At 36.3% G+C, this 27,202-nt stretch overlaps 1 protein-coding gene across 1 annotated transcript in view; it reads left to right on the forward strand.

Moving 5' to 3' along the window:
* The window catches only part of cyb5r4 (cytochrome b5 reductase 4), a 71,872-nt gene extending 45,188 nt beyond the window's left edge, over nt 1-26,684 (forward strand). The window contains exons 14-16 of the mRNA XM_088905298.1: nt 5,509-5,595; nt 20,416-20,577; nt 23,498-26,684. Of these exons, the coding sequence (XP_088761424.1) occupies nt 5,509-5,595; nt 20,416-20,577; nt 23,498-23,552 (304 nt within the window). The 3' untranslated portion in view covers nt 23,553-26,684. The remainder of the gene's footprint in view (nt 1-5,508; nt 5,596-20,415; nt 20,578-23,497) is intronic.
* The last annotated feature ends 518 nt before the right edge of the window (nt 26,685-27,202 follow it).

The raw sequence follows: 27,202 nt of genomic DNA on the forward strand, positions 1-27,202 counted from the left end.
TGATTGCCCCCTAAACCTAATAACTGGCTGGGCCACCCTTAGCAGCAACAACTGCAATCAAGCGTTTGCAATAACTGGCAATGAGTCTTTTACAGCGCTGTGGAGGAATTTTGGCCCACTCATTTTTGCAGAATTGTTGTAATTCAGCCACATTGGAGGGTTTTCGAGCCTTAACTGCTTTTTTTAAGGTCATGCCACAACATCTCAATCGGATTCAGGTCAGGACTTTGACTAGGCCACTCCAAAGTCTTCATTTTGTTTTTCTTTAGCCATTCAGAGGTGGACTTGCTGGTGTGTTTTGGATCATTGTCCTGCTGCAGAACCCAAGTGCGCTTCAGCTTGAGGTCACGAACAGATGGCCGGACATTCTCCTTCAGGATTTTTTGGTAGACAGCAGAATTCATGGTTCCATTTACCACAGCACATCTTCCAGGTCCTGAAGCAGCAAAACAGCCCCAGACCATCACACTACCACCACCATATTTTACTGTTGGTATGATGTTCCTTTTCTGAAATGAAATGCTTTTACGCCAGATGTAATGGGACACACACCTTCCAAAAAGTTCAACTTTTGTCTCGTCAGTCCACAGAGTATTTTCCCAAAAGTCTTGGGGATCATCAAGATGTTTTCTGGCAAAACTGAGACGAGCCTTTATGTTCTTTTTGCTCAGCAGTGGTTTTCATCTTGGAACTCTGCCATGCAGGCCATTTTTGCCCAGTCTCTTTCTTATGGTGGAGTCATGAACACTGACCTTAACTGAGGCAAGTGAAGCCTGCAGTTCTTTGGATGTTGTTGTGGGTTTTTTTCTGACCTCTTGGATGAGTCGTCGCTGCGCTCTTGGGGTAATTTTGGTCGGCCGGCCACTCCTGGGAAGGTTTACCACTGTTCCATGTTTTCGCCATTTGTGGATAATGGCTCTCACTGTGGTTCGCTGGAGTCCCAAAGCTTTAGAAATGGCTTTATAACCTTTTCCAGACTGATAAATCTCAATTACTCTGTTTCTCATTTGTTCCTGAATTTGTTTGGATAGCAGCATGATGTCTAGCTTTTGAGGATCTTTTGGTCTACTTCACTTTGTCAGGCAGGTCCTATTTAAGTGATTTCTTGATTGAGAACAGGTGTGACAGTAATCAGGCCTGGGTGTGGCTAGAGAAATTGAACTCAGCTTTCCAAAGATGTGATAAACCACAGTTGATTTATGTTTTAACAGTGGGGGGGGGGGGGGCAATCACTTTTTCACACAGGGCCATGTAGGTTTGGATTTTTTTTTCCCTTAATAATAAAAACCTTCATTTAAAAACTGCATTTTGTGTTTACTTGTGTTATCTTTGTCTAATATTTCAATTTGTTTGATGATCTGAAACATTTCAGTGTGACAAACATGCAAAAAAATAAGAAATCAGGAAGGGGGCAAACACTTTTTCACACCACTGTATATGTCATGAAATCTATAGCATCTACTGTATAAATAATGACTTAAATGTTTTCTGTTGATTTATGTTACAGAATGTGAGAATACACATGTATTGTACTTTGAAAATTTGTTTAATTTCTGAAGAAACATTCATAAAGAAATTTTTTGAGAAATCTGAATATTTGAAACAAGTACTCTCATAGTCTCTTTCTAATTAAAAAATACTTATTTTAGCCTGTCCAGAGTAGGGCATTACTTTCAGCCCAGAAATATATAATCTCTCTTTTTTGGAATCTGGATATGATTCCAGAGAAGAAATATGTTTGTTGAATTGCGGTAACCACATTTATAAATAGTAAGAAACACATAACAGCAATTAAGAGTTCTGTGATTTTAGAATGGTAGCATTCTGTTTGCCATTTTTTTGTTCCCACACATATGAAACACGTAAATAATAGCTACAAAAGCCTTTTTCAGAGATAACCTTCTCAAACATTACATTTCACATTTAATATCATTTTTGTGTTGGCTACCTGCTTGTACTTGTTTACATTAAAAGGGGGCATCACCCCCTCAACTGAACTGTCCCGCCCCCTCAGTTTTGGACAAAAGGATTTTTGAAAATTTTCACTTACTTAACTTGTGCCCTAAAAAATTGTTGTACTTTGTCAATGGTCAGATAACTACACTAACTCCGAATTCACAGTTCCTGCATCACACTGTTTGATGTGCAGGAGGGCTGTCTGTCCAGGAACAGCACATATTACATAGTGTCTACGTTATTGGGTGTCGACATTATTACGATCTTGTTTGCTCAGGTGGACTGATTCCTTGCAATAGTTTATCCTTATACTTACAATAGTTATATAAGTAGGACTATAGTTATAGAAGTTTGTGCTTTCTGTTGGTTTTACAACTATTTTTTCTTAACGATTCAGAACCTGCATATGGTATTTGGTCGTTCCAGGCATTAATAATCGCGAGAGTGCTGAACGTGAAAAAGTACTTCATCGCTAAATACCAGATTGCTCGTCATTGTCTTCTATCATGAAGCATTAATCAGTGGCATGGTTGTGAGATTTCACTTGGGTAGTTGCAACGGCTCCGTTTCAACCGAAATATCACCGCCCCCCTCAGAATTTCAGATGCCCCCCTACAGATTTTTCCCCTGGCGCCGGCCCTGCTTTAGCCACATTTATAGGACATTTTTCCTTTGAGTAAGAAATACAAACAGGCATAATCTCATATAAAACAGTATAGTAAAGATGCCATGAATTAAGATGTAAGGGCCAGTTCAGTATATCAGTGACTGCCCAAGTAATCTGTCTCCAGAGCTGAAGAAGTTCGAGTGTTGTTGAGGGATGAGGACTACCTTTAGGCCAATAGCTCAACACTGAGGATTGAAACCTAACGGGTATTTTTGTGCCCTGTAGAGAGAGGCAGCAAATTTTGAAATGCTTTCAGAACATTTAAAATTGCTCTTGTGAAAAGATTTATTTTCTTTTAATATTTTAATGTCACCAATACAGCTGCAGTGTACCCATTGTGTGCACTATCTGGTTTAAAAAAGCAATTCTTCTAGTTTAACACTAGTTTTAGAGAATAAACTGCCATTTGTTATGTAGACGTCGACATTAGCTCCTGTTAGGGTTAGTATGTAAGATTAGTCCATCTTTAAGAGATCAGGTGAAGGTAGCTTTAGACTGTAAAAAGCCTGGACTGAGAGATTCACAGTGATTGTTAATAATTTGTTTGTATGTTTTGTATTTGGTGTGTAGTTTGTAATTGCTGTAATTAAACCTATGTTTTGTCTCCTGTTTATTCCTTCGGTATTAAACTATACCAGAAACAAAGGACCACATGGATGCCTTTAAAATCTCACTTTAGAGGATGTATTATTAACTTGCAATAATTTTTAAAATTGGTGTGTGGCACAGTGGTGTAGTGGTTAGCATTTCTGCCTTGAAGCATAGGGGCCTAGGGTTCAGTTCCCAGGGTGCTGTCTACATGGAGTTTGTACAGTATGTTCTCCCCATGTTTGCATGGGTATCCTCCAGGTGCTCCCAGTTCCTCCCACAGTCCAAAGAAATACTGGTGGGTTAACTGGCTTCTGTAAAAATGATACTGGTGTGAGTGTGTGTGTATTTGTGTCTGTATGTTCCCTGCGTTTCACCCAAGGTTTTATCCTTCCTTGTGTCCGTTACTTGCTGGGTTAGGCTAGACCATCCCTGTGTCCCTGCACTGCATAAAGAGGTTTAGAAAATTGTTGGCTTGATTAAAATTGGTGTTGGTTTTCTAAACCTAAAACCTTGCTGTTAATTACATGTGCTGTCGGATTATCATAATCAATACTTTTCAGACTTATCACCTAAATGTATTACAGTGTATTATTATTAATATACTATTGTGCATACATAAGGCCACCAGCATAGAATTTTTACTTTTTTTCATAATTTGATTAATAAAGAATGGCTTAGGTAGAATTATGATAGTTTAGTGCTGTAGAAAAGCAAAAGCCACTTCACAACCAGTTGCAAGAAAATAACCAGAAATGGCACAATATAAAGTAGAAATAACAACAAAAATATATTCATTATATACATATTATACATTATATGTATAAACAGTGTGATTATAGCCTCTTGTTCATTATTGCTGCATCTCCTGCTGGGTAGCTACTCTTAGGAGCTTTCTGGATTCTTCTGTGCAAGCCATTTGTTTATTACTGTATATTGGGTGTTTTGCTCAGACAAAAAGCTGTCCTGTGTTTTCTCCATCATTAAATACTGCATTAGCAATTCTGGCTGCAGCAACCAAATTATAATTTAAGAAGTATAATATAATTTTAAAACTAACATGGTACAACTAATGCAGAATGGGCAGTGCCTGGAATCTGCGTCATACAAGCTGCATGCCTTCAGGAATTACAGCTGTGCTCAGAATATACAATAGTTACAGCTGGCTGTTTCTGACGGCAGGATGGCATGTAGCCTCCCACAGCCTGAATCACCTGCAGAGGTCCACACTTAAACTGAATACAGCAGTGGAGATCATGATAGTGAGAAAGAGGCAGCAGGAGACATGCCCACCCTACATCTCGAAGTATAAAGAAGGTTAAGGAATATATTGTAACATAAATGGTGCCCTGAAGACGCACAAGGGAGTGATTTATTGTGAATAGTTTTTATTGCTTGTTGGGTTCTGTCAGTAGCCCTATATGTCCTTGCTTTAGCTTGTTCTGTACTGTGCTTTTGTGAATGAGGAAAGGAGAGAGTGGCCCCACCTTGCTTTGTTGTTACAAAAGGCTCTGACTCTGAGGATTCATGTAGAGAAAAGGTACCTTTCATGTACAGCTGCATAAATCTTAAATTTTTTATTCATTCTTTATTCATAATTCTTAAATAATGCAAAATGTCTAGAAAAACCTTTGCTTCTTTAGTCATGGGTGAACCAATAGGGGGACTCTGAAATAAGTCATCTTGGATGAAATATCATGCTATGCAGCGTGGCCCTGTACATTTTTCCTTAAACTGCTGGCTAACACACTTCATTCTTTAGAAGCATTATGAGCAGATTTAGAACTCCAAGTACAATTATGACAGTTGCTGAACTGTCCCACACTACAAGGTTTGCTATGTTGGGTTTTTTTTTTCCTGAGTGTACATTTTTTTAAATTAAAATACTCTTTTTTTTCCAAGAAGAGAGAAGTAGGAATTAGAATTGGCAGGTCATCTGGAAAAAGTTAATTCAAAAGTTAATTTTCATTTTAAAGGTCTGAGGAAGGACGTTGTTACTTTTTTATCTTAATGAAAGTGAATGATATCATTAAGTAATGGTGTTTTCTCTGACCGTTAGAAAATGTGTTACTGAAATTTTCTTAGTATTATCTTCCAACATGCATACTCTTTTTTAATTTGGGGAGACAAGAATTCCCTGATGCATATCGTCTGTTACCTTTATATTGCTGCTGATCATTAGAATTATTAGATTTCCTGTCAACTTTGTAATCACCATTTCCCTTAATTACCTTGTGAGCTGAGAATAGGCACATCCATTAACGTGTTTTGGACTTAAGTTTCCTTTTTGTTTTCAGAAAAATCAAGTTAATCTTTTTCAACCGAAGAGAAAGGGATATTCTTTGGCTGGATCAACTACAACATCTTGCCCTGGAAGACAAAAGGTAACATCTTTAAGCATCAGTCCAAACAGGACAGTTAATCTAATTTAAAACATAATAATCTCACTCAAAATGAAGTTTTACTTCCACCTGGTTTCTCATTCATTCTTTCTGTTGTACTATAAAGCTGAAGTTATTTTAAATGGAATGATTTAAATGCGGATATGTGCATTCATCAGAAAGTATATATACTGTACATATAATTAACTGCAAAATAAACTCGAATTCTATTTCCCCACTAAAGAACAAGGATGAACATTTTCAAGCAGGGACGTACACAGACAGTTATCTCTATCCAGGCGACAGCTTGCTAGATTCTATAGATTCGATCACGCTTCCGTTACTTCAAGAAGAAAATAGATACATGGCCAGATTTCTAATAAGACCTTTTAAAAGCTTTTTGTGCTGTGCATAATGGAGAGGGTCCTCACCCTGATGAGTGGAGGAGTAGAAAAAGCCCTTCTCATTTTCTTTCAAGGACATAAGGACTGTTATAGACAATCATCATCTTGCTGATTTGGTTCTGGTGATTGCAGCCTCTTTGTCATTCCTGATGTTCTTACAGGAAACAGAGAGAGAGATTTGATTATACAGGAGGTAAGAAGTGCAAAGTTCTAAATAATCTGATTTTGTTTTTACCACCTTCTTACCTCTTGGCATTTCCCTCGTATTGAAGAATTGTGAGCCTCATCACTATGCCTAATGTAGCCGAGGGGTGTCACTCTGGTATTCAGTTTCCTCAGCTTTCCATCCTCTCCTCCTTGAATTGATCTGTTTACTCAGGGTCTATCTATGGAAACATCTCTGTTGCATAAAGAGACAAGATGTTTTTTGTCAACTTTGGAATTCATTCTGCTGCTGTCATTAGATGGATTAACAGTGAAGACAAGTGAGTCAGTTAGACTGTCATGCATGCTAGAATATTAGGATATAGGTTTAGAAGCGCAGAATTTAAATTGAGTTACTTCCAAATAGCACCACTTCTAAAACCTCATTTTTAAATAATGTATATACTGTAGTACACCCTCTCTATGGTGATGCAAGACTCAAATTACACCAATTCAATTTTTCATAAATACCTCCCATGACTTCCCATAATAAAATTTCCTGCTTAAGTTGAGTTTACATTACGTGCCTAAAAGGAAGCAGTTCAGCAAGCTCTCACCACAGATGAATATCATGGAGTAAACGGGATGCGAGTTACTTCTACAACATGGTTTCACACTTCAGTCTCGCTTGGTATACGTGTGGTAACTACTGGATGTTATCTTGTGCTGTTTCACTGAAAATTGTGAATAACCTGTGTTACAATCATGTCAGGGAAGCACCCAGGGGATTTTATTGTTTTTATTTTTTATTGTGTGTTTTATTTTGTGTTTAATTACTGGACAGTGGAGAGTAATGTACAGTTTTTTTTTATAAACTTGTTAAAAGGTCATTGTAATTTAGTTACTTTCATGTATTATGTCTAAGTGTATGCTATATTTGTTGTTTGATTATTGTACTTGTAGGTTTTTAAAATTTTTTTCTTATTCTTCGTTATTTCATTTCTCTCCCCCCCTATATAAAACGGGCACCTTTCCTTTCTTTCTCTTTCTTCCTCGTGGACTGCTAAGCTACTGCTAAATTCAAAAGCAAATTCAAAGAGCTTTATTTGCATGACGGATAAATTACACTGTTGCCAAAGCTGATACAATTAACACAACATTTACAGACATTTACTGTACAAACACATTACGACATTTCCTCACGCTTGCTCTCTAACCCTCTCCCTGATTATCACACAAACCAGCTAACCATTAGAGGAAAACAAACACTGGTGAGCCTGCAGTCCTGCTCTCCTGTCCCTGCATCCTCAAGGAAGCATTGCTACACTATCATGAAATGGTAATTACATGGATTCATATGACAGCATATCAGAAAAGCTAAATCCTATTAGTCTCCAAAAGAGAAGCTTTCGAGAAGTTGGTATTGATTTTCACAAAGGCAGGAAGGATTCTGGAATGAGCTTACCCGGCCACAGCTGAGAAAAGTTGATACCCTTGCTTTTTTCCCAAGAAACTTACAAGTAAGAAGAAAAAGACATGACATTTCTACTGTGTTTTTGTGAAAGTAACATTTTGCTAATAGTTGATGTTCATATAGAGGAACTTTAATTTATTGATCTAGAGGTTTTTCACTTTATAAACCTATGATATAAATTAACTCTTTTTGTATAATCATCCAATGTGCTTAATATAATGTCATTCTTATTCATGTGGTGTTCTGAGTAACCTTTTCTCTTTCAAGTGGCTCTTTCAAGTTGTCGTTTATGTTAACATTGCCACTGCTGAGACTAGTTCTTCAGAGAACCTCTGCTGTCTGATTAATATTCAAGAACTGATATTACAGACACAACACTGCTTGTTGGCTGCAGTTGATTACATTAAATTGAAATCGTATAATCCTCTCTCTCACCGTTAAATATAACATCGTTTTTACTGTAGAAGGCAATAGAATAAGTGTTATAATACTTCAATAGTATCTGTATGCTAATACTGTTACTGTAAATATAAGCAAATAATAGCAATTGCACTAAAATATTCGGTTTATTAGTGCCTCAAATTTGTAACCATGCTGCAATAGGAAACGTGTTTCACTGTGGCATTTATGCAGAAACTGTATTTCTTTCATTACTGTGTGACCTTTTGTGAAGCCTTCATTTTTGAGAACATGCATTTCATCCATTATCTTTCATATTTTATTAACTCTGGTTTGTGACAGCATGTGATTCCTTTACAGACTATATTTATATTGGTTTTATCCTAGCACAAGTTGTGCTCATATTTGGACTATATATCAGAGTTTTGCACATTTGATTACCACAGCTCTCAGAATATTTCTGAATGTTGTTTTGTTTTTTTATGTTTTTTAAGTATGCCCGCTTCGTTTTTTAGTACTGCACCTTTGCCTATATCTAGGCACAAAAAAGTGATACTCGGGTCTAGTTGATATAATAAAGTACTTTAAACATATGCCAATCACAGACATTATGAAGAAAAATTGAGATTTTGAATCTTGATAGGATCTCAGTATGAAGCCTATCGCACACTATCAAAATTAGGTTTTCCAATATAACTTCCCTGAACATTCACACAATTCTTGGAGGGTTAATCAACACATCGATCAAACACCCAAGAAGTCTCTAAGTGAACCTCTGTTAGACTAGAGTAGATCGGTAGAAGTCCAGTAGACTACTCTTCCTGAGCAGCAGCAGCCAGCTAGAAAAGGTTGGGCTGTCATGGTTGTTTCCTGTTGATAGAATTAGTATTATTATTAGTATTAGATGGTATTAGCAAGGTGATCTTTTGGACTTGCCAATGTAAGGAAAAAGGTTGGCTGCTGGCATAAAGCAAGGCCCTGACATGTTTTTTTTTAAGTCATGCTGTTGTAATCCATGGTCAATCTGTACAGCATGACAGCCAGCATAATGGTCACTGTGACATCTCTGCATCTCACAACTTCTGTCAGATTTTTCAAGGGTTAAATGACATTCGTCTGCGAATTTCACACTCCATCACATTTTCTGCTGTCATCTCTGTGATGCTGTCTACAATGGCAGGGTGACCATCTCATTTCTTATCAACATGTTTCCACTTGATAGATTCCAGACATGCAGATTATTTTCATGCAGATGGTGCACTGCAGTCATTCTGCTGATGCACATGCTATTTCTTCCTAGGATTTGACTTGCTGTAACCACTGCAGTCTGAAAATGATTACGCAGGTGGATCAGATGAATAGTGACTGTATTAGTCCAAAGCAAAACAGAACAGTAATATTTGTCAAATAATTGAGTCAAGAAAACACAAGGGCTATATTTCAGATGACGTTTCTTGCTGTGTAGACTCAATTATTGCTACCAGGTACTTTAAGGTTTTTTCTTAATAACAAACTCTGAGTAACCAAGAATCTCAACTAAGTGCTCCTTTTTTAAGGCGACATGAGGCTCAGGATGGCAGTGTAGAAAAAGGTGAAAAGGGAGATTAGGAAAGACGATTAGTACAGGGTAAAAATATACCATGTGTATAACCTGGCTATCAATGATACCATGATGTTGTAGGGGTTTGCTATTAGGAATCAATCAACTAATAAGGAGTCTACACATTGATTCGCCGCACACAGAATGCATTCATTGATAAAAAGGAATATGTACATGAAAGAATTCAAGGTAAATGTGTGAAAGTCTGCATAAATATAAGATGCAGATTGTTGCTTGAGGACTATCAAGCTATAACAGATATCAAGAAGAGATATAAAAACACAGATTATGCATTTAACATACCATCTGTTACACTAACTTCTTTATCAGTCTCATTAACATATTTAGCATTCAGATACTCATAAGTAAATAAATCCTTATATTTATGTAACACTTTTTCTGGACACTCCACTCAAAGCGCTTTACAGGTAATGGGGACTCACCACCACCAATGTGCAGCATTCACCTGGATGATGCGACGGCAGCCATAGTGCGCCAGTACACTCACCACACACCTGCTACCAGTGAGGAGAAGTAATGAAGCCAATTCATAGATAGGGATTATTAGGAGGCCATGATTGGTACAAGGAGGAATTTGGTCAGGACACCAGGGTAACACACCTTTTTTACGTCTAGTGTCACCATCACTTTACTTGGGCTTTAGGATCCATGTAGACTGCTGGGTGAGCACTTCCTACTGGTCCCACTAACCTCTAAGGCTAATTCTGTAACTCGGCCATTTGCGAAAAAGTTTAAGTCACAAAGTTTTGACAACAGCTGTGGCAGTGGTTCTCTTGTCAACCAGTCAGTTTTGCTCAGCAGAGTCAATCGGAGTCAGAAGTGATGTACATTGCTTTTTAACTGGGGAAATTCCTGTTAATGATTGGTTAAGAAGTCGCTAGGTGGAGTGGATCTCCACAACCTGCAGGTCCTTGATTAGTTGGTCATCTTATTGGATGACTGACCATACACTGTGACTTTAAGATCATGTCCAGATGTTCATTTAGCTCTCTGCTAGACATCAAGGTGCCAGCAGTGGACATCCATCAGAGGGAGTACTGGTAGTACCCACTGTCCTGGAAAAGATCCTCATCCAGAAAATCATTCAGATCTCATCTCCCTTACTTTCCCACAGGTAAAAAACACTAGGTCATTCTGTGACTAAGATCACAGACAGGGACCTCACTGGAGAACCACAACAACCCTTTATTCTGTGTTTAATTAATAAGCATTGTAGCTACAATGGCATGAAAGGGCATTAAATCCATGGCCAGTATCTCTCAGAAGGATAATGTTAATACTTTTCCTTTGTTAAATGGCATGGAAGGCCAACAGCTGGAAAATGACATAAATGTATTTTATACCAGTTGTGGATAAATACCCACAACACCTCAGTTAACAGTGCTTATTTACCATTACCTGAAGATATTATAACAGTTGACTTGGCACAGGTGCATAGGCAGTTTGGGAATATTAATGTACAGAAGAAGGCAGGCCCAGATAATATGTGGCTTTTTGTTATAATATGAGATCGTCAAGCTTGTGCAGTTCAGCAATATGTCATTTTAATCAGCTTTTTAAATGTCCTTAAATTTACAAGTCCCCACTCTCTGTGGGAGACGTTTATTTTTATTACAGATTATGACCATTTTTATCCCACAAAATGCAAGGCCAGTTGCTTTTACATCTCTCCCAATGAAAAGACTGCAGAGCATAGTGATGCAATAAAATTCAAAGAACACACAGAGCCTTATTGATCCCTGCAGTTTGCATACAGAGAGAAGAGGGAATGGATGACACAAAATTCACGTTGATAAACATGGTCAATTGCCATGTTCACCAAGCAAAGGCATTTGTAAGAATGCTGATTTATCTTTCTTCTTCTTTTAATATAACCAACTATATAATCACTGTTGCTTACACAGAAACTGTCAAAAAACTTCAAATTCAACAATAACTTAATTAGAGGTGGTTTCTGGATTCCTGAGTAAACAGGTCTCAACAGGTCCAAGTGGGGAAATGGTTATCTGGTACATACTACACTTATACTGGTTCACCACAGGGCTGTGTCTCGTCCACCATTATTGTACATTTTGTATACTAATGAACATAAAAGCAAACACATCAACAGCCATTTCATTTCATTTACTTATTACATAGAAATTTGCCAAATTTACAGAAAGAATATCTTGGGCAGAATTCTCTACTTTACTGACTCACTCTCTTGGCCTGGCATCTTGGAAAAAATTCTGACACGGACTGCTTGCAGTAACTCGGTTAGTATGTCAGATTGCCAGTACATCTGGAGAGAGAAGATCAGTGAGTTGACCAACAAAAATGAGTTGTGTGCTAGTTTTTAAGGTACTGCATCACAGCTGATGATTGGTTAGGATATTATTAGGTGTAATCCTGGTATCCACCCTCATTGGTGGGTAATTTTTTGGAAGATGGATAGTGACCTCTGACCCATTGTCTTGGACAGAAGGTTAATAACAGACTTATTGGAGCAGGCTGCACTATGTGTCATTAGGGCTTTTCTATCAGATAGGAACCCTTTTAGCTGCATTCCTTTGCTCTTACAGAGAACGAAGCTGCCTTGTCCAGGCAACAAAAATAAATATTTAATGACACTTAATTCCATGACACTTCAACAGCTTTCCATTTCTGCATCAGTTTGTATATACTCTTTGGATCATTGGCATGCTAGAATTACAAATTTCCGCCAAGCTTAAGCCTCATGATGGGAAGAATCAGGTGATTCAAAATCACCTGATACATTTTGGAGTTTGTTTTCCCAAATCTTAACAAGGCAATCTTGGATGCAAAACAGCCTCAAAAGGTAATAGATCCCACTCTGTATTTCACACAGAGAGTTCTCTCAACATCTGCTCAGTTTTTCATACCAAACATAGTGCTGATGAGCATGTACAAAAAGCTGCATTTTCATTTCATTTGACCACAAGACATGGTCACTTAGATCTAGTTTGGTAAGTTGCCTCTTTTTGTGGTGCATCCTAAGAAGAGGCTTGTTCCTTATTCCTTTGATTATGCAGGAAATGTCTAATTGTAATTTTCAGGATTGTAAATTGGCCTATTCCGGGGATTTTCAACATCTGTTTTTCAATTTACTGCTGCCTTCCATACCACTTGTCTCACAGTCCATGGATCCAGGAGACACTTAGTCCTCTTTCTGGCAGGGCTTTTCCAAGTACTGAGCACTACAGCATTACATGGAAGGAGCCAAATTGATGTTTTTGTTGATTGTTTTATAGCCACCTCTTAACTTGTCGAGGTCAGTAACTGCAGTCTTCAGAGCTCTCTGACCTAAAACATGAGGCTATATTCCACTGCTAAATGTTTTCTGTTAGTGACCTATAGTATTTTTGTACCCCAGGGAAAGGACAACCTTCGGTTTGCCTCTGTATAGAAAGAGTAATCTGTTAAGGTAAAGACAAGGCAAGTTTGTAAAAGCTTTAAAGATTTTGCTTTTATTACACTGTTTTTAAACAATTACCTTCAAATGATTCAAATAGGCCCTGCTGTATAGAGTACACTTATTTTAAACTGTGTTTTGGTCAAAGAAATTGTAATAGTAATGCTTTGTAGAACTGGTGGTTAGAAATAAAAAAAAACAACATTTATCTAAATTACTTCAAATGTGTCCTTGAGCTAACCAATTCCTACAGTGCTCGTAGTTGTCAAGCAACAAATGAATGTATTATTGACATAAACAATTCTGGGGTTTATTGTCTGTAACCCAAAATAGAAAATAACAGAGGAGCAAAGTCATTCACTCAGATGCCACCTGCCAGAAGGAATATTACAGTTTCCATTTATTTTGCAAGTAAAACAAACATAATTGCTTTTCTGATTCTTGCCAGATCAGGCCACACACTGAGATATAGAAGATCTTATCTGCCATCTTCTTACGTTCAACAGAGCTCTGTTTTCACCTCGCTAATCAGACAACCTCTTTTTCAGTATTAATAATCATAATCACTGCTGGAATTCTGCTGTGGACACTTAAGTATAATGTGCACAGTTTAATTCTACTAAAACTATCATCGTTTTTTCGAACATTTACTATGTTCATTTATTTTTTTCCTTTTTTCTTTCTATTGCTGTGCGCGGTGTAATTAGTTGAGATCACTTTGATACAGTGAAGTAAACCAGCCCTAGCCAATTTCCCCTTCTTGCGGTGAAATTAATACATTTCCGTGGGCTTCTTGATAAGACTGACAGCTCAGCAAACCATGAAATGAGGGCCTGATTACTTAAAATTATGGGCAGTTCAGTGAGGTCTTTGAACTAAAAATACACTGCTGGAAATAATTATAGACACAAAAGAATAAGTGGGTATATTATGCAATGTAGACAATGAATTGGTGTCTTTCATGTAAAAATGTTACCTTATATATTGTAGATTATTTTATTAATATAATATACAGTGGGAAGCATTGCAAAAACAAAATCACAATAAAGCATGTATCAGTCTGAGTTTTCAAAGTCAGTTTTCTGTTAAATAATACAGTATGTAGAAGAGGCAACAAAGATATGATAAAAGGTACTGTAAACATTTAAAACAAATCTCAGAATGTACTGTGAATATTTAAAGTAAACAAATCTCTCTAATATAGACAAGTGCATACAGTATCCTGCACCTGTCTACATTAAACATCATCCGCCACATGCTTGCCTTATATATATATCTTTTTTTTTAGATTAATTTGCTACTTATACAGTGTTGGCTATTCCTCCTCATCTAATTATGACTAGTTTACTGACTGTTCAGGAATCAGAATCATTGGTAAATAAGATAAGCAGTGTTTCTAGTACAGATCCCTGTGGTGCTTCACTATCACCCCAGTTTGAGCATTTCCCCCCTGAATTCTCTGAATTCCTACTGCCTGCAATTTGAGAATTAATCTTTTATGGGGACCATTATCAGAAGCTTTCTGAAAATCTTAATATACAGTATTGTATCATATGTTCCATTTCTGCATGTAACTGTTGTTGTTGCTTATTCAGAGTAATCTAGTTGTTATATTCATTTGTATTACCTTGCATGTAATAGAAACTATTGGTCTATAATTCCATGGTTAATTTTTTCACCTTTTTTATGGATATGTACTACATTAGCAATTCTTCAGTCCCTGAGTATAACCCTGTTTTACGATCAGTCTCATAGTTTTGGAAGAGTTGCACCAGACACTTGTGATTAACATTTCTCTTTTCTTTGAGTCTAATTGGTAGGATACTATCGGGCTTTGGGGATTTAATAATCTTGAGTGCTTGTAGTACCCCGAAACACTTCTGCCTATTCTGTGCTAATACTGTCCAATAAAGAATTTTGTCCTTCTGCTTTCTGAAGCATAGTGGTGACTTCTTTCTTAATACCTTAGTTAAAACAAAATACTCATTGTCAGCTGTCAGCAGAGTCACTCTCTGCTTCATTCACTGCCAGTGCAGATGCTGCCCACTTTTATCGTCAGTGTCTAGACCACCCCAGGAAAGTCTTTGGTTTTATTTGTTATTCTTCCCCAGATCTGCCTTTTCTCTGTGCCTCTATCACGGTCATGCTGCCCCATGTCAATTCCTGACTCTCTCCACCAGCAGTCTGGAAGTCAGCTTTCTTCCCCAGTGCACCAGATTCCTTCTTTCTTGTAAATATCCCTTCAGATCTCTCTGCTCTGACAGAATCATTTGTTAGAGAGCATTGGATCACGCTAATTGACCCATGGATCTCATTCAGCCATGTCCTGAAAGAAATCAGGATATCGGGTTCAACAACATGACTAGGTTGCACTTTCCATATTTCCCCAACCCCTTGCATAAAACAAATGTAAAATATAAGCAACTTAAAACTTCTAAAGGTGTCCTACAATCTCATGAATAAAAACTCATTCAGGTCGACTTATACCAGTGAGAAAATAACTTGTTTACTGTAGATTAGAGAGCTTGCAAAAAAGTCCCTGCAGGGATTATAAGGATTTTTTTTTCCAGAAAACTCCTGGCACAGGATTGTGTAGCCAATCTTCAGAATGTTGAGAAATTAAATAACTAGACGTGTTTGACAATTTAATCTAGTTTTTTTTCTATTATCAGATTTAGGAAAGGTTGTAGGTATTCAGCAGTTTAGTCACTGTAGAATCACTGCTATACTAGTGTTTTACATGCTTTAAGTGGAGTCAAGATCAAGTGATCTTGGGTTCAGAACCACTTATCGCCTCTGCAGATTGCTTTAGTGAAGTTTATTCACGGATGTTGAGAAATGAATGCACAAATCTTAATACTTTGCTTTTCATTCTGGAATGTCAGCTGTCGTCCAAGCACCTTTGTAAAAAATTACATTAGCTTCACTGACTTCTTTTATTAAACTTATATTAATTTACTAAGATAATGAAATTCAGTATATAATTAGAAATAACCATTCTCAATTCCACACATATCAGTACTTCAGTAGTTTGTGTGGTTTTATATTTAGTTTTTAACATAAAAAAATACAATAATGCATCTCATCATTTTTTCACACAAAACTACCCCACCCCTATTTTCAGCTAAGATTGGTTCAAAATTCAAATTTCAGTGTCTGTCAGTCTGAGGTTAAAAGAAAGGAAGCACAAGGTATGCAAGTGTAGCTGCTGTAGCTTGTTGTAGAATGAGTGAAAGTAATGTTAAGTTTTAACCCCTAAACATCATGTTTGTATATTTCGAAAATTCACCCTGTATTTGAATATGATTCATTTATTGTGTCTTTGTGGAGTATTATGTAGGATATATAATATACATTATATAATGTATATAATATACATGTACATTAGGGTTTAACATTCACAAAAGGCAATGACAAGCTGAACATGACTTTCCAGGCTCACTGACAGCTTTATTGGCCTTTTCATTACAGTGGTGCATGCTAAACACACAGAGAGAGAAAGTGCAGGCATCTGCTGGGCTTATAGGAGGGATTCATGTTGTTAATTTGAGCTGATTACTATAAGTTTGTGATTACTGTTGTTTCTTTTAGTTGATCAACATTATTTTAATTAACTTTAAGCCAATACATTAGTACTTTAATTATCATATAAGGGAGCATTATTTATGTCTTTTAAACAAACATTTACTGTATATACTGTAGTACTGTACATCATGGACTTGATGGGGTGGACTTGATTATATGCGAATTTGGCTGTTTAAAACCATTCTCAAAAACCACAAGAATGTCAAGACACTACTGTTTATAATATATTTTAATAATAATTCTTTCTTGCATGTTTTATTACAAAAGATCCCATAGCCCTTAACATTTAGGAAGGAACCAGCTTCATCCAGCACCAAAATGCATCACTTAATGTGGGTAACACACAGGAGTCACAATACACCAGCAGGCTCAGTACTCAGCAGCCGGTGAGGTGGCTGAATTAAGAGAGGACGTTTGAGGAGGCTAGATTATGGAAGTTTATAGTGGGATTAGACATGACACTAGGATTAACACCCCAACTCTGTTGAAAAGTGGAATGTTTAATGAATTTGTATCCAGAACCATGGTTTAACTCCTCATCTGAGGGGTGGCATTTCTAATAGTACAGTACTCATTAATCTCCATTTGGGGCATGTTTATTTTTCCAGAAAATTCTGGTGCAGAAGGAAAAGTGCCACCAACCTACTGGACATATATTTAATTATAGTACATTGAAGTTATTGCTGTTCTTTGATTATTTTGTACAGATTGTAGGTCAATCTGCCATATTCATATTTTTTAGGTGAATTCTATAATACAATCTGTGTTGTGCTGACTTTTTTTCTTTTTCTGTGTCGCACAGGCTGATTACATTCTCTGGCTTTCCAGTTTTGATGCATGATTTCTTGTGAAATTGTGTTTTAAAATGTTTGAAAAGAGATATTGGGGGAAGAGGACTGTAGGGAATATTGATGACGTTTGATTTTTCATTTGTCTTTTTTACATTTATAATTTTGTTTGTGACATAGCAGAACATTCAAGCAGCTAATTTGCAAAGATCTGGGTGTTACATTTAGTTTACAGAAACAGATACAGATAATTTAATCAGCAGAATTTTGCAGAGCTCTTTGCAGAGCAGAATGTGGTGGGACTAGAAGTAGGCCAGATTTTCAGATTAAACTACTTTCGGATACATCTTGCTCACAATAGAGTGCCAGAAAGGGATTTTTCACTTGCACAGTGTTGGCACTTAGTTTTTATATCTCATCTGGAAGAATGCATCCCATCGCACAATGCATTTCACCAGGGTACTTTAGCACAAGTTAGAAATTTCTGCTAGCTTCAGAAAATGATTTTCAAAAGGAAATCAAATTGCATTGCAACACGTCTCAGATTTTACAGGGTGAAATGCAGAATAACAGTGGATGAGAGGGATAGGGAAAAAACAATGAGATGCGCACTATTCATGACTGCTATTTAATGACATGTATATTTTTAGTGTAAACAAGACCTAGTTTTGCACTGTATCAAGTGCTTTTCCGTACCAGCGTACCGTATGTTTGTCAGCACTCAACCATAACCCCCAAGAAACATCATTGGATTTTTTTACATACTGTTTTATACTAACTTTAATATGAACATCCAGGAGAGTTATACACATTTTTGTAGTGTACACACAAGTTTAAAATATTACCTTTTGATATGTCGTGCCCAGAATGCTTATTCAGGCGGTGCAAAGCTGCTTTAACATTTTTTTATGTTGTCATTTATCAAAGGAAAGAACAGTTATTTGTAAGATTAAAGTTGTAAATATGGTCTTATTCGAGTATCATAAAGCCTCAGCATAACGTCCCTGAATTTAAATTATACACTCTTTGTGATATATTCAAGAAATGTCTGCTTCTTTATTGCCTACAAGCTTATCCCACATTTTGTTGATGAGAATATAGAAGAAACATAAACAGACAGATCCAATTTGTGTGCAATGTCCTACCAGAATGACCTATTTGATACTTATAGTGTATCGTTCTATTGTCAGTGTGAAATTTAATTTACCAAATGTCTGCCCAGCCCTTGATTGCTGTAACTGCACTGCTGCTGTTTCTGTGATCAGAAAGTGCAAGAGCAGCTTGCATCTGCCCATCTGGTAGTTGTGGCCCCTTTATGAGTATGCACTGTTTGCTGTTCCTGAACCATATATACACACTTCCGTGGATCCCTGTCTTTTATTTTGTGAATTAACCGTTTCTGAGGGATTTCATCAAAAGCCTCCTTGAAATCTAAAAATATAGATAGATACTTTATTGATCCCGTGAGGGAAATTGCAGTGCAACAGCAGCTTAACACAGATAGCACAGCAACAGTGTAACGAATTATACAATAATAATAATACAATACATACAATACAATCAGTACAGTGAGAAGTGCACTAAGAAGAGTTACTCACAGTCCAGAACACACAAAGAACAAACCAGAACAGAACAGTACACAAAAAAGTCATATTGCACAATATAAATATATACAGAATATATATCATATCATGTAATATGCTATAGTGTTATCTGCTCTCCTTGATGGTTGTTTGAACCAGTCCAGCAAATTACATAAACAACACTTCACCTTCTAGAGCCATATTGGCTCTTTCCACAACTTTACCAGTAACAAAAGTAAGACAGAGGTAAAGATTCTTCTCCTGCCTTCCTCCTCCATGCCATCCCTTTCCCATCAGAGCCAATTAAATAAACCAAGAAACACCAAGCTGGCCAGATGGCTCCTCTCATCTGGTTTGATTTTTTTAGGTTCAAACTAATCACCTTGTGAAATGTGCCAGTGAAGGGATTCAATCTAGAAATCTGATCTTAGATCCATGTTTCTCTCTCTTGCTCTTTATGCTGATACCTTAACACCATGTTCTTCAGATAACTCTTGTACAATACACAGTAAGAAGCACTGCTTGTCTTGAACTGCGCAACAAATTAATAGGTTTTCAAAAATTATTGTATAAAAGATACAATGAAGCTTACATGAAGCCCCACGGAAATGTTGCAGTTTGCAAAACATATAGTTCTGTGATTGTAGTGTTGTGTAGCATTTCCTGTTGGCAAGCTACTGTGTTTTTATTAAGACATTATTTGTCAGATTAATATTTATGTTTCTATTTCATTTCTACATTCATGTCTACATTTTTAAATTGGTAGAATTCAGTACTTGAATTCTCAGAAGTATATATGTTTGAACTTTTTTTAAACAGTAATCGACAATATTTCTGTTCAAGCACTTATAGGATTGTGAGTCTGTTGTCTATTCTGAAACTAGGATGCTGGTTTGAAGGTATCACACGTTAAAGGTTTTCTATAGGTATGGAATGAAATTAGATATAGGAATATTGCAGATTGTATGCTTACTTCAAGATACATAGTAGATGGTACTAACTTTACATTTAGTAGTATAGTAGATTTTCTGGATGATTGTACTGTTTCCTGCTTCTTAACATGGTTCTAAAAAGCCTTTAGCATTAAAGCCAATATAAATTCTGATTTTAAACAACAATGTTAATTAACATTGTAGTAGATAAGTAGATAATAATAAAGTATGTTAAACAATTTGTTTTATAAATTACTTTTATAATACCTTTCTTACTAGTGAAATGTTTTTTTCACATTTTACAGCTTTGTAGTGAAAACCCCACTAAAATCTGCTTAGGTTCCTACAGATAGATCTTAATGAGGTGGTGGCCCACAATTAATGGGCAATGCAGAGCAGATATCCACAGAAACATCCCTTTCTAATTTAGCATGATTGTTAACTCTTTTCTCTGATGAGATGTCAATCCCTTATGTTTCAGGTTTGAAGTTGAATATGTTCTCTCTGAGCCTTCAGCTGAGTGGAAAGGCAAACGAGGAAGAATTGAAACACCCTTATTGTCAAACGTCATAAGCAGAACTAATAACTCAAAATGTTTTGTCTGTGTCTGTGGTCCAACACGTTTTACCGAACAAGCACTGGGGTAAGTTTTCTTGTTTTTTAAGATGGTAATAATCTTCTACAACTTTTAACAGGTGCAGAAGATAAATATGGATAAACATTCTTACCAATTTCTATAAGTACATTATATGAGAAAAAATCTAAAAGTACTTACAAAAATTCTGACTTAACTGGATTAGTCATTTCAAAGTATAGATTAGAACCTTAAACATTTTTCAACCATTTTCTTGATTTCTGGTTGTTTGTCTCAATTTCACCTCTAAGTATTAAGTAGGAACCATGAGAATTACCAGATCAAACACTTTTCAAAAGGAAGGAAAACGACAACCAGAAGGTTCCAGAGTGAATGGATCTGATCTTATACAGCCAGCAAAATGAGCATTTCCTCCAAACTCATAAGCTGCTTTAATATTCAGATTTCATAAAATTGAAAGTGTCCGTTATATCCAAATGTATTCTTCTGAGGTGGGCATCTGCCAATCAGAACTGAATACTGCTAGCCAGGGTACTATGTGTAGATGCAACAGAATTGCACCATGAAATCTCAGCAGAATCCACAGAAAAATCGCCCTGCATGTTACATACCTGAGAACTCATGTAATATACAAATTTCGCCATACACAGTACTACACATACAGTAGTTAACAAATATTATTGAAGCGGTTTAGATTTCCACAATGGAACAATGATCATTACACCAGTGGTTATGTTATTTGTACACAGGTGACTCAAGGTTCTTTGTAGACTTTCTAAACTTGCATCCTCTGGCATTGGTTTCTATGTATTGGATAACTACTGTTTATGGTACAGCATTCCTATGACTCACATAATTTACTTCCACGTTTGTCTGGATTTTGTGACCACTGTAAACTACTGAGAAAATATAATTAAACATTAGATCTAGCATTTATTTTATTTTTTGTTATGGTGCCAGATTTACTAATATGACGATGTCACCTTAACCAGCAGTGCCCCTGGATATGTTTCTCTAAACACATTTGGGAGCCTCCAACAGACATCTCTAACTGTGTCAGCTACCCCCACAAAACCTGCCTGAGCTGATTATGTGAAAAGAAATGGAAATAGACTCCTCTGGTATACTGCCAAGCTCCATTGCTCATACTGGACACATCCATTTCTGGCATCATATGAACCAAAACTTTTCACTGTTGTTAATGATTAGTTGTGTGAGCATTTTGAATCTGGGGAGTGCTACTGCCATTACTGCTGGGAGTTTCACTACTCAGAGTGATGAGTTTAATTTTTCCTCTCACCAAATTCATTTATATTAGTTGGAAATACTCTGCTACTTATAAGCCGTATGGCACAGCCCATTTTATTTAATGAGTGTACTGAATATAATAGAGGGAGTAGTGGTAGGTGGACAATTACAAACTACCCATTATTTTTTTAAAAACAATTAGTTTTTCAAAGTGCAAACCAGCAGATTAAAAAAATACGAATTATATACACAGTCCCAAAAAAGTAACTGCTTTTAATGGCAAAAAATTGTGTATTATTGAGGTGTATGATAGACAGTATCTTATAAATATTGTAAAGGTGCATTTGTAAAACATTGTGTATACTGCAATTAGCCATGTCTCTGGAGTTTCTGTATTTGTCACCATGACATTCTACAGGGCTGAAAATGCAAGTCAGTATCTTGGCCGGCATTAGCATTAGTGACTGCAAAACATCTCTGTCTCTTTTCGACCATAACATCAGTGTGGTCTAGCTGTTGCAAGTGCCATTATCATTAGAGACACTATGGATACACTTGGATACACTGCTATCCAATATGTATCCAATAAGCTTATACAGGTACCTATTACTGACAAATCCATGTCACGTGGTGTTTATGGAAGTTCCTGGCAGGACAGGGAAACGGAATGAACATTTAAAAATGTAGAAGGTATTTGTTTGAGTTATTAAAGCTATAGCTAAATTTTAACTTATCAACACTACAGGCCAAAACTACACTCAAGGTGAGGGCCGAAGATATAGTTTGAGAAACAGTAACCAGCTGGCAGACTGCTTCTACAGTGCCCTTTTGTGGTGTGGAGGGGATCTGATCTCCTCTTCCCTTTGCTCATTTGTTGTTTAACTTATTAGCATGATATCATAATACTTTTATTACCAATACTTTTTTTTGTAGGAAATCCAAAAATGTATATATGTATTTTTTATGGGGAAGATTATTTCTGATGCAGATGTTGATTGAATACGTATAGAAAATAAGTTTTTTCTTTAAAAGTCACTGTCGAGAGACTAAAGCCAAACTCCCAGGCCAGATAGCAAATTTTCTAGCCGATCTTAGAAATGTTAGAGCATTTTCTCTGTCACTGTCACTGTTGAAAAATAAAACCTGTTCTATGATTTATTCTTTAGCTTGTATCTGGAATTATTGTTGTATTTTGCCCAATTACACTGCTGTGTAGATTAGGCTCCTGATATATACCAGAAATTTGGAATTACCAGTTATGTCATTGTGTCTGAGCTCAGTGTGATGACCCCTGTATCCAGGGAGTCCTCCGGCCTGCCCTCTCATTGACCCATTCATCTTTTTGACACATTGCACTGTTTGGAAGAGCCACGTCCACCACTGATGTCATTACAAGCCTGTGGATGTCAGGCAAAGCAAACGGGTCACCGTTTGGCCAGGAGCCTAAAGAGCCCTGGCCGATTAATTCCAGCCCAATCCCAGGCAGCATGCCACTGGGAGTCTGGCTACCACTAGGGAATCCAAATCACGGATGGAATATTGACGTGACTCAGACTTGGGCACACAAAGTCTGGAACATGGAGTTCAACCTGTGCTTGTAAGCCTCATTACTGGTTGGGGAGCTCTGGAGCCACACTGAAGTTTTAATGAACAGTTTTTTTTCTTGTTTTCTTTTCATTTCGTTGCATTCTATGTTTGGTTTCTGTTTTTTTTTATCTAGGATGCTGCAGCAACTTGGCTACTGTGAAGAAGAGATCCACGCTTTTCAAGGATAAGGGCACTAATCTGGGCAACAGAAACCTCAAAATTATTGTATCGCAAAACTATGCTTGGAGTACTTTTTTCTATGCAGGGTTAAATACCAATTATTTTGAACAGAAAGTCAGTACTTTGTGATGTAGGGAAACAATATTTATTTCTATTTCATGGTTCCTAGACTGTTGTTACCGAAAAGATTAAATGAGTGCTGTGAAATTCTAACTACAGTAGTAGTAAAAATGAATTACATTTTGCATTATGTACTCAGGTTGATTGTAATTCAGTGTAATAAAGTAAATTTTATTGTGTTATCTTTTATGTAAATGTATTTTAACAAAATGTAGGGACCAGTTTATTTATTACAGCCATTCCTCAGAATTCCTAAATCATCATTTTGTTAGAAATAGCAGCACTTTTTGGTTGGACTGCTGTTGTTGCTTATTTCTCAAATTGCTGTCACCTGGATGTTGAAACATATTTATCTTTAAATTCAGTCATGTACTGTAGGTTAGATATGTAGTGGGTTCACCTAGATCCATCAACAGATTTGTTGGTTTCGTCAATGAAAGACATCTATTCTTTTATGATCCTTTATATATATCACAGGTTTGAGAATCGCATTGTTTCACAGAAAATATGAGTATTGTATATACAATATGCTATCAGCCTTTTTTTTCTGTAGAAAACAACACTCGTAATACAGAGCTCTGCACACATTTGTGCTTTATCGTCTCTCTAAAGAAATAAATCAAACAGCAAGCACGTCACTGGAATGGGAATTATTTCCCCTTCATTTTTCTCTATCGCTGTGCAAAAATCATGCAGGCTATAGCCCACATGGTTCATCCAGAACTAAACATGAACCTTGCTGCTATTGTTGAAGGAAGAGTAATCTTTGTATGAGCAAATCACAAATCAAGGTCTGTTGTGTCAGAGAAACAGTGCTATAGTGCAGCTTTTAGTAGATGCGTGACAGGCTTTTTATTAAAATACATGAAGAAGCCATATTGTTTAGATGTTTGATAAGAAGAAATACTGCAAAGTTTATTTTTGTATTATAGTGAAAATGTGAGAAAATAGAATTATAGAGGGTATCACTTGAAAATGTAACACATTTTTTTAAAATTACCACTCAGTTTTTGGACAGGGTTGTAAAGGTCAATATTATTGTTGTTTTTATAATTGTTTCATTACGAATATCCCTGTATTGTTCCAAAGACCCTGAAAAATATCCCGAAACTCATTCCTGTTTCTAGACCTTCTTATCTTCCATTCATATGGCTTGAATTGGACCGAGATCCATTCTTTTTTGAGGCCAGAGGATTCATATCATCCTCAATGTTGTTGTTAATTTGTCAGATGATTCCTTGCTGTTATGGCAGATCTCTTTCATGTTGCAAAGTGGAACCTTAATCTGTTAATCCATAAACCTTTTTAAGGATGGTCTAGCATGGTCAAGCAGTTGGTGTCTGCTAGAATTTTTCACTATATTTCATTGTTGGATGCATAATTTGCCTTTACTGCCAAAAGACTCAAATTTAGAGTCATCTCAGCCCAGTTTTAATTAATTAGTTTTAGTCATCTTTAAACCCAGTTGCATATGTCCAAGTGAGTATATTCTATTAACAGGGAATACTTTCTTTTCAGTATTTTTTTAACAGTACTGTAAATTTCATTTTTGTGTTTCTATATGACCATAATAGATAAAGTTTATTTAAAAAGATCTCTCCCATTTCAATTAAATCTTAATTAAAATGAGCCCTACATTTTTTTTTTGTTTCATGTTGGCCCAGATGTTTCCAGCATTAGGTTTCGTTAATTTATTTTATTGCCTAGCAACTCTCTGGCTACTTGGGAGTCATGCTCCCAGTTCTCATTATTGACTCATAATCTGAACAATCTGGGTTTCCAAATGATTTAGGTCAGTGCTGCCTTCTTTAATATATGACAAATATTGCAAAGTTATTAAAATCAGCCAAAGAACTCCCCCCATTTTGGCATGGGTTGCAGATATAAAAAATACATTATTGTCAATGCATTGCTGCTAGTTAATCTTTGGCAAGGCAAACGTTTTATTAATTTTTTTCCCTCATTTTTATGAAGGCTTTATACAGGATGGTATAATGTGGCTTTAGAAGCTACTTAATGTCAGTTCTTTTGAGCATTTATATAGGAGAGCTTGCCTCATTCAGATGACTTTATTGCAATAAACGACAGTATTGACAGCTTTTATTCTGCCTGACAATAGTTTGTGTGAATGCTTGTTTTGGGTGTCACTGAAAGGTCATTTCACTTCAGAAGAAAAATGCCCTGTTAGGATAATCATTACTAACACAACACACTGCTTATTTTTCTAAAGCAAGGAATAAAGGGTTCTTAGTTGTTTTAGCTACCTTCACTGGCCCAATAAAAGTGTTGCTTTACCCATTTTTCAATTATTGTGATATCCATGTCTTACAAAGTTACGCAAAAATAAATGGTTCATAATGCCTGGGTGCCATGCCTGCCCTACATCCTTTTAAAGAAAATCTATCTGAAAATCAGCTTTCTTATATAATGTTTGTGTGCTGGCTAGGGAATGAGAAGTGATTTAATCTCTACTCACCGTGACAATGCCTGTTGTGTCTGGGCTGGGTGAGGGTTTCGTAGCTTTTAACTCTTGGACTCCAATTTCATTGTGTGACTCTCAGTTTGTAACATCATCTTTAAAATGTTACGTTATTATTGGTAGTATTTATTTCATTAGTGCTTCATATTTTGTGTCTGTCTATTTAACTGCTACAAATAATTACAACAAGAAAAACTTAATGTTCTTCAGTATTTTTTGATATAATCATGACATTTTTATACTGTGACAGGTTTAGAAGAACAATCATCATTTTTTCATTTAAAATAGCTGCCTTTTTTACAGTTTTTAGATCACAAGGGTTTCATGTCATAAATTGAAACGCCAACAAAACATATTCACTGATCCTTTTACTTTTTGAAACAAATGCTGCAATATTTAAATGTTATCTGCCAATGTTATGTGTATAGATTTACTTTCTTGGTGTGCTATATATTTTTAGAATTGCTATGCTGTAAATTTAAAAAAAAGTTGTTTATTTATGTTGTACTGGAAAGTGGGAAATAAATTATTCATACTCAAAGGCGCATATGGTGACCCTTAAAGATTTTAATGATCACGGTTGAATCATATAGCCTATCTTTCATATTGTTCAAATGTAAGCTCCAGTTAATTAAATTCATTCTTTCTGGTCATTAGCATATTCTTTAAATCTATTTTAATGTATTCACACTAACAATTACTGTAAATGAGCACCAGTTATCCTGGGTTTTTAACCTACTTGCATTTTCTAGCTGCTGAGAATATACATTACCCAGATAAAAATAATAAAAGGCCTTGAGTGCAGATGTATCCTGAAGAGTTAATGGGTACAAAACCGCAGTATTTTCCTTATTTTCCTATTTTCCTCAAGTATTAGATACAGTATGTATTTCTGGAGGGGAAGAAAATGTATCTAGGTGACATGTATAAAAGAGATTAAATCGTGCTAATACAGCCTGTTATAGGAACACCCTCCTTAAAAACAATCCTTTCTCAGTTTTACAGTATGGAGTATATCCAGGTGGCTTGCACGTACTCTTGATGCTTGAAAGAAAAAGA

Source organism: Atractosteus spatula, chromosome 2, assembly GCF_055471065.1.
Source record: "Atractosteus spatula isolate fAtrSpa1 chromosome 2, fAtrSpa1.hap1, whole genome shotgun sequence".
Taxonomy (NCBI): domain Eukaryota; kingdom Metazoa; phylum Chordata; class Actinopteri; order Semionotiformes; family Lepisosteidae; genus Atractosteus; species Atractosteus spatula.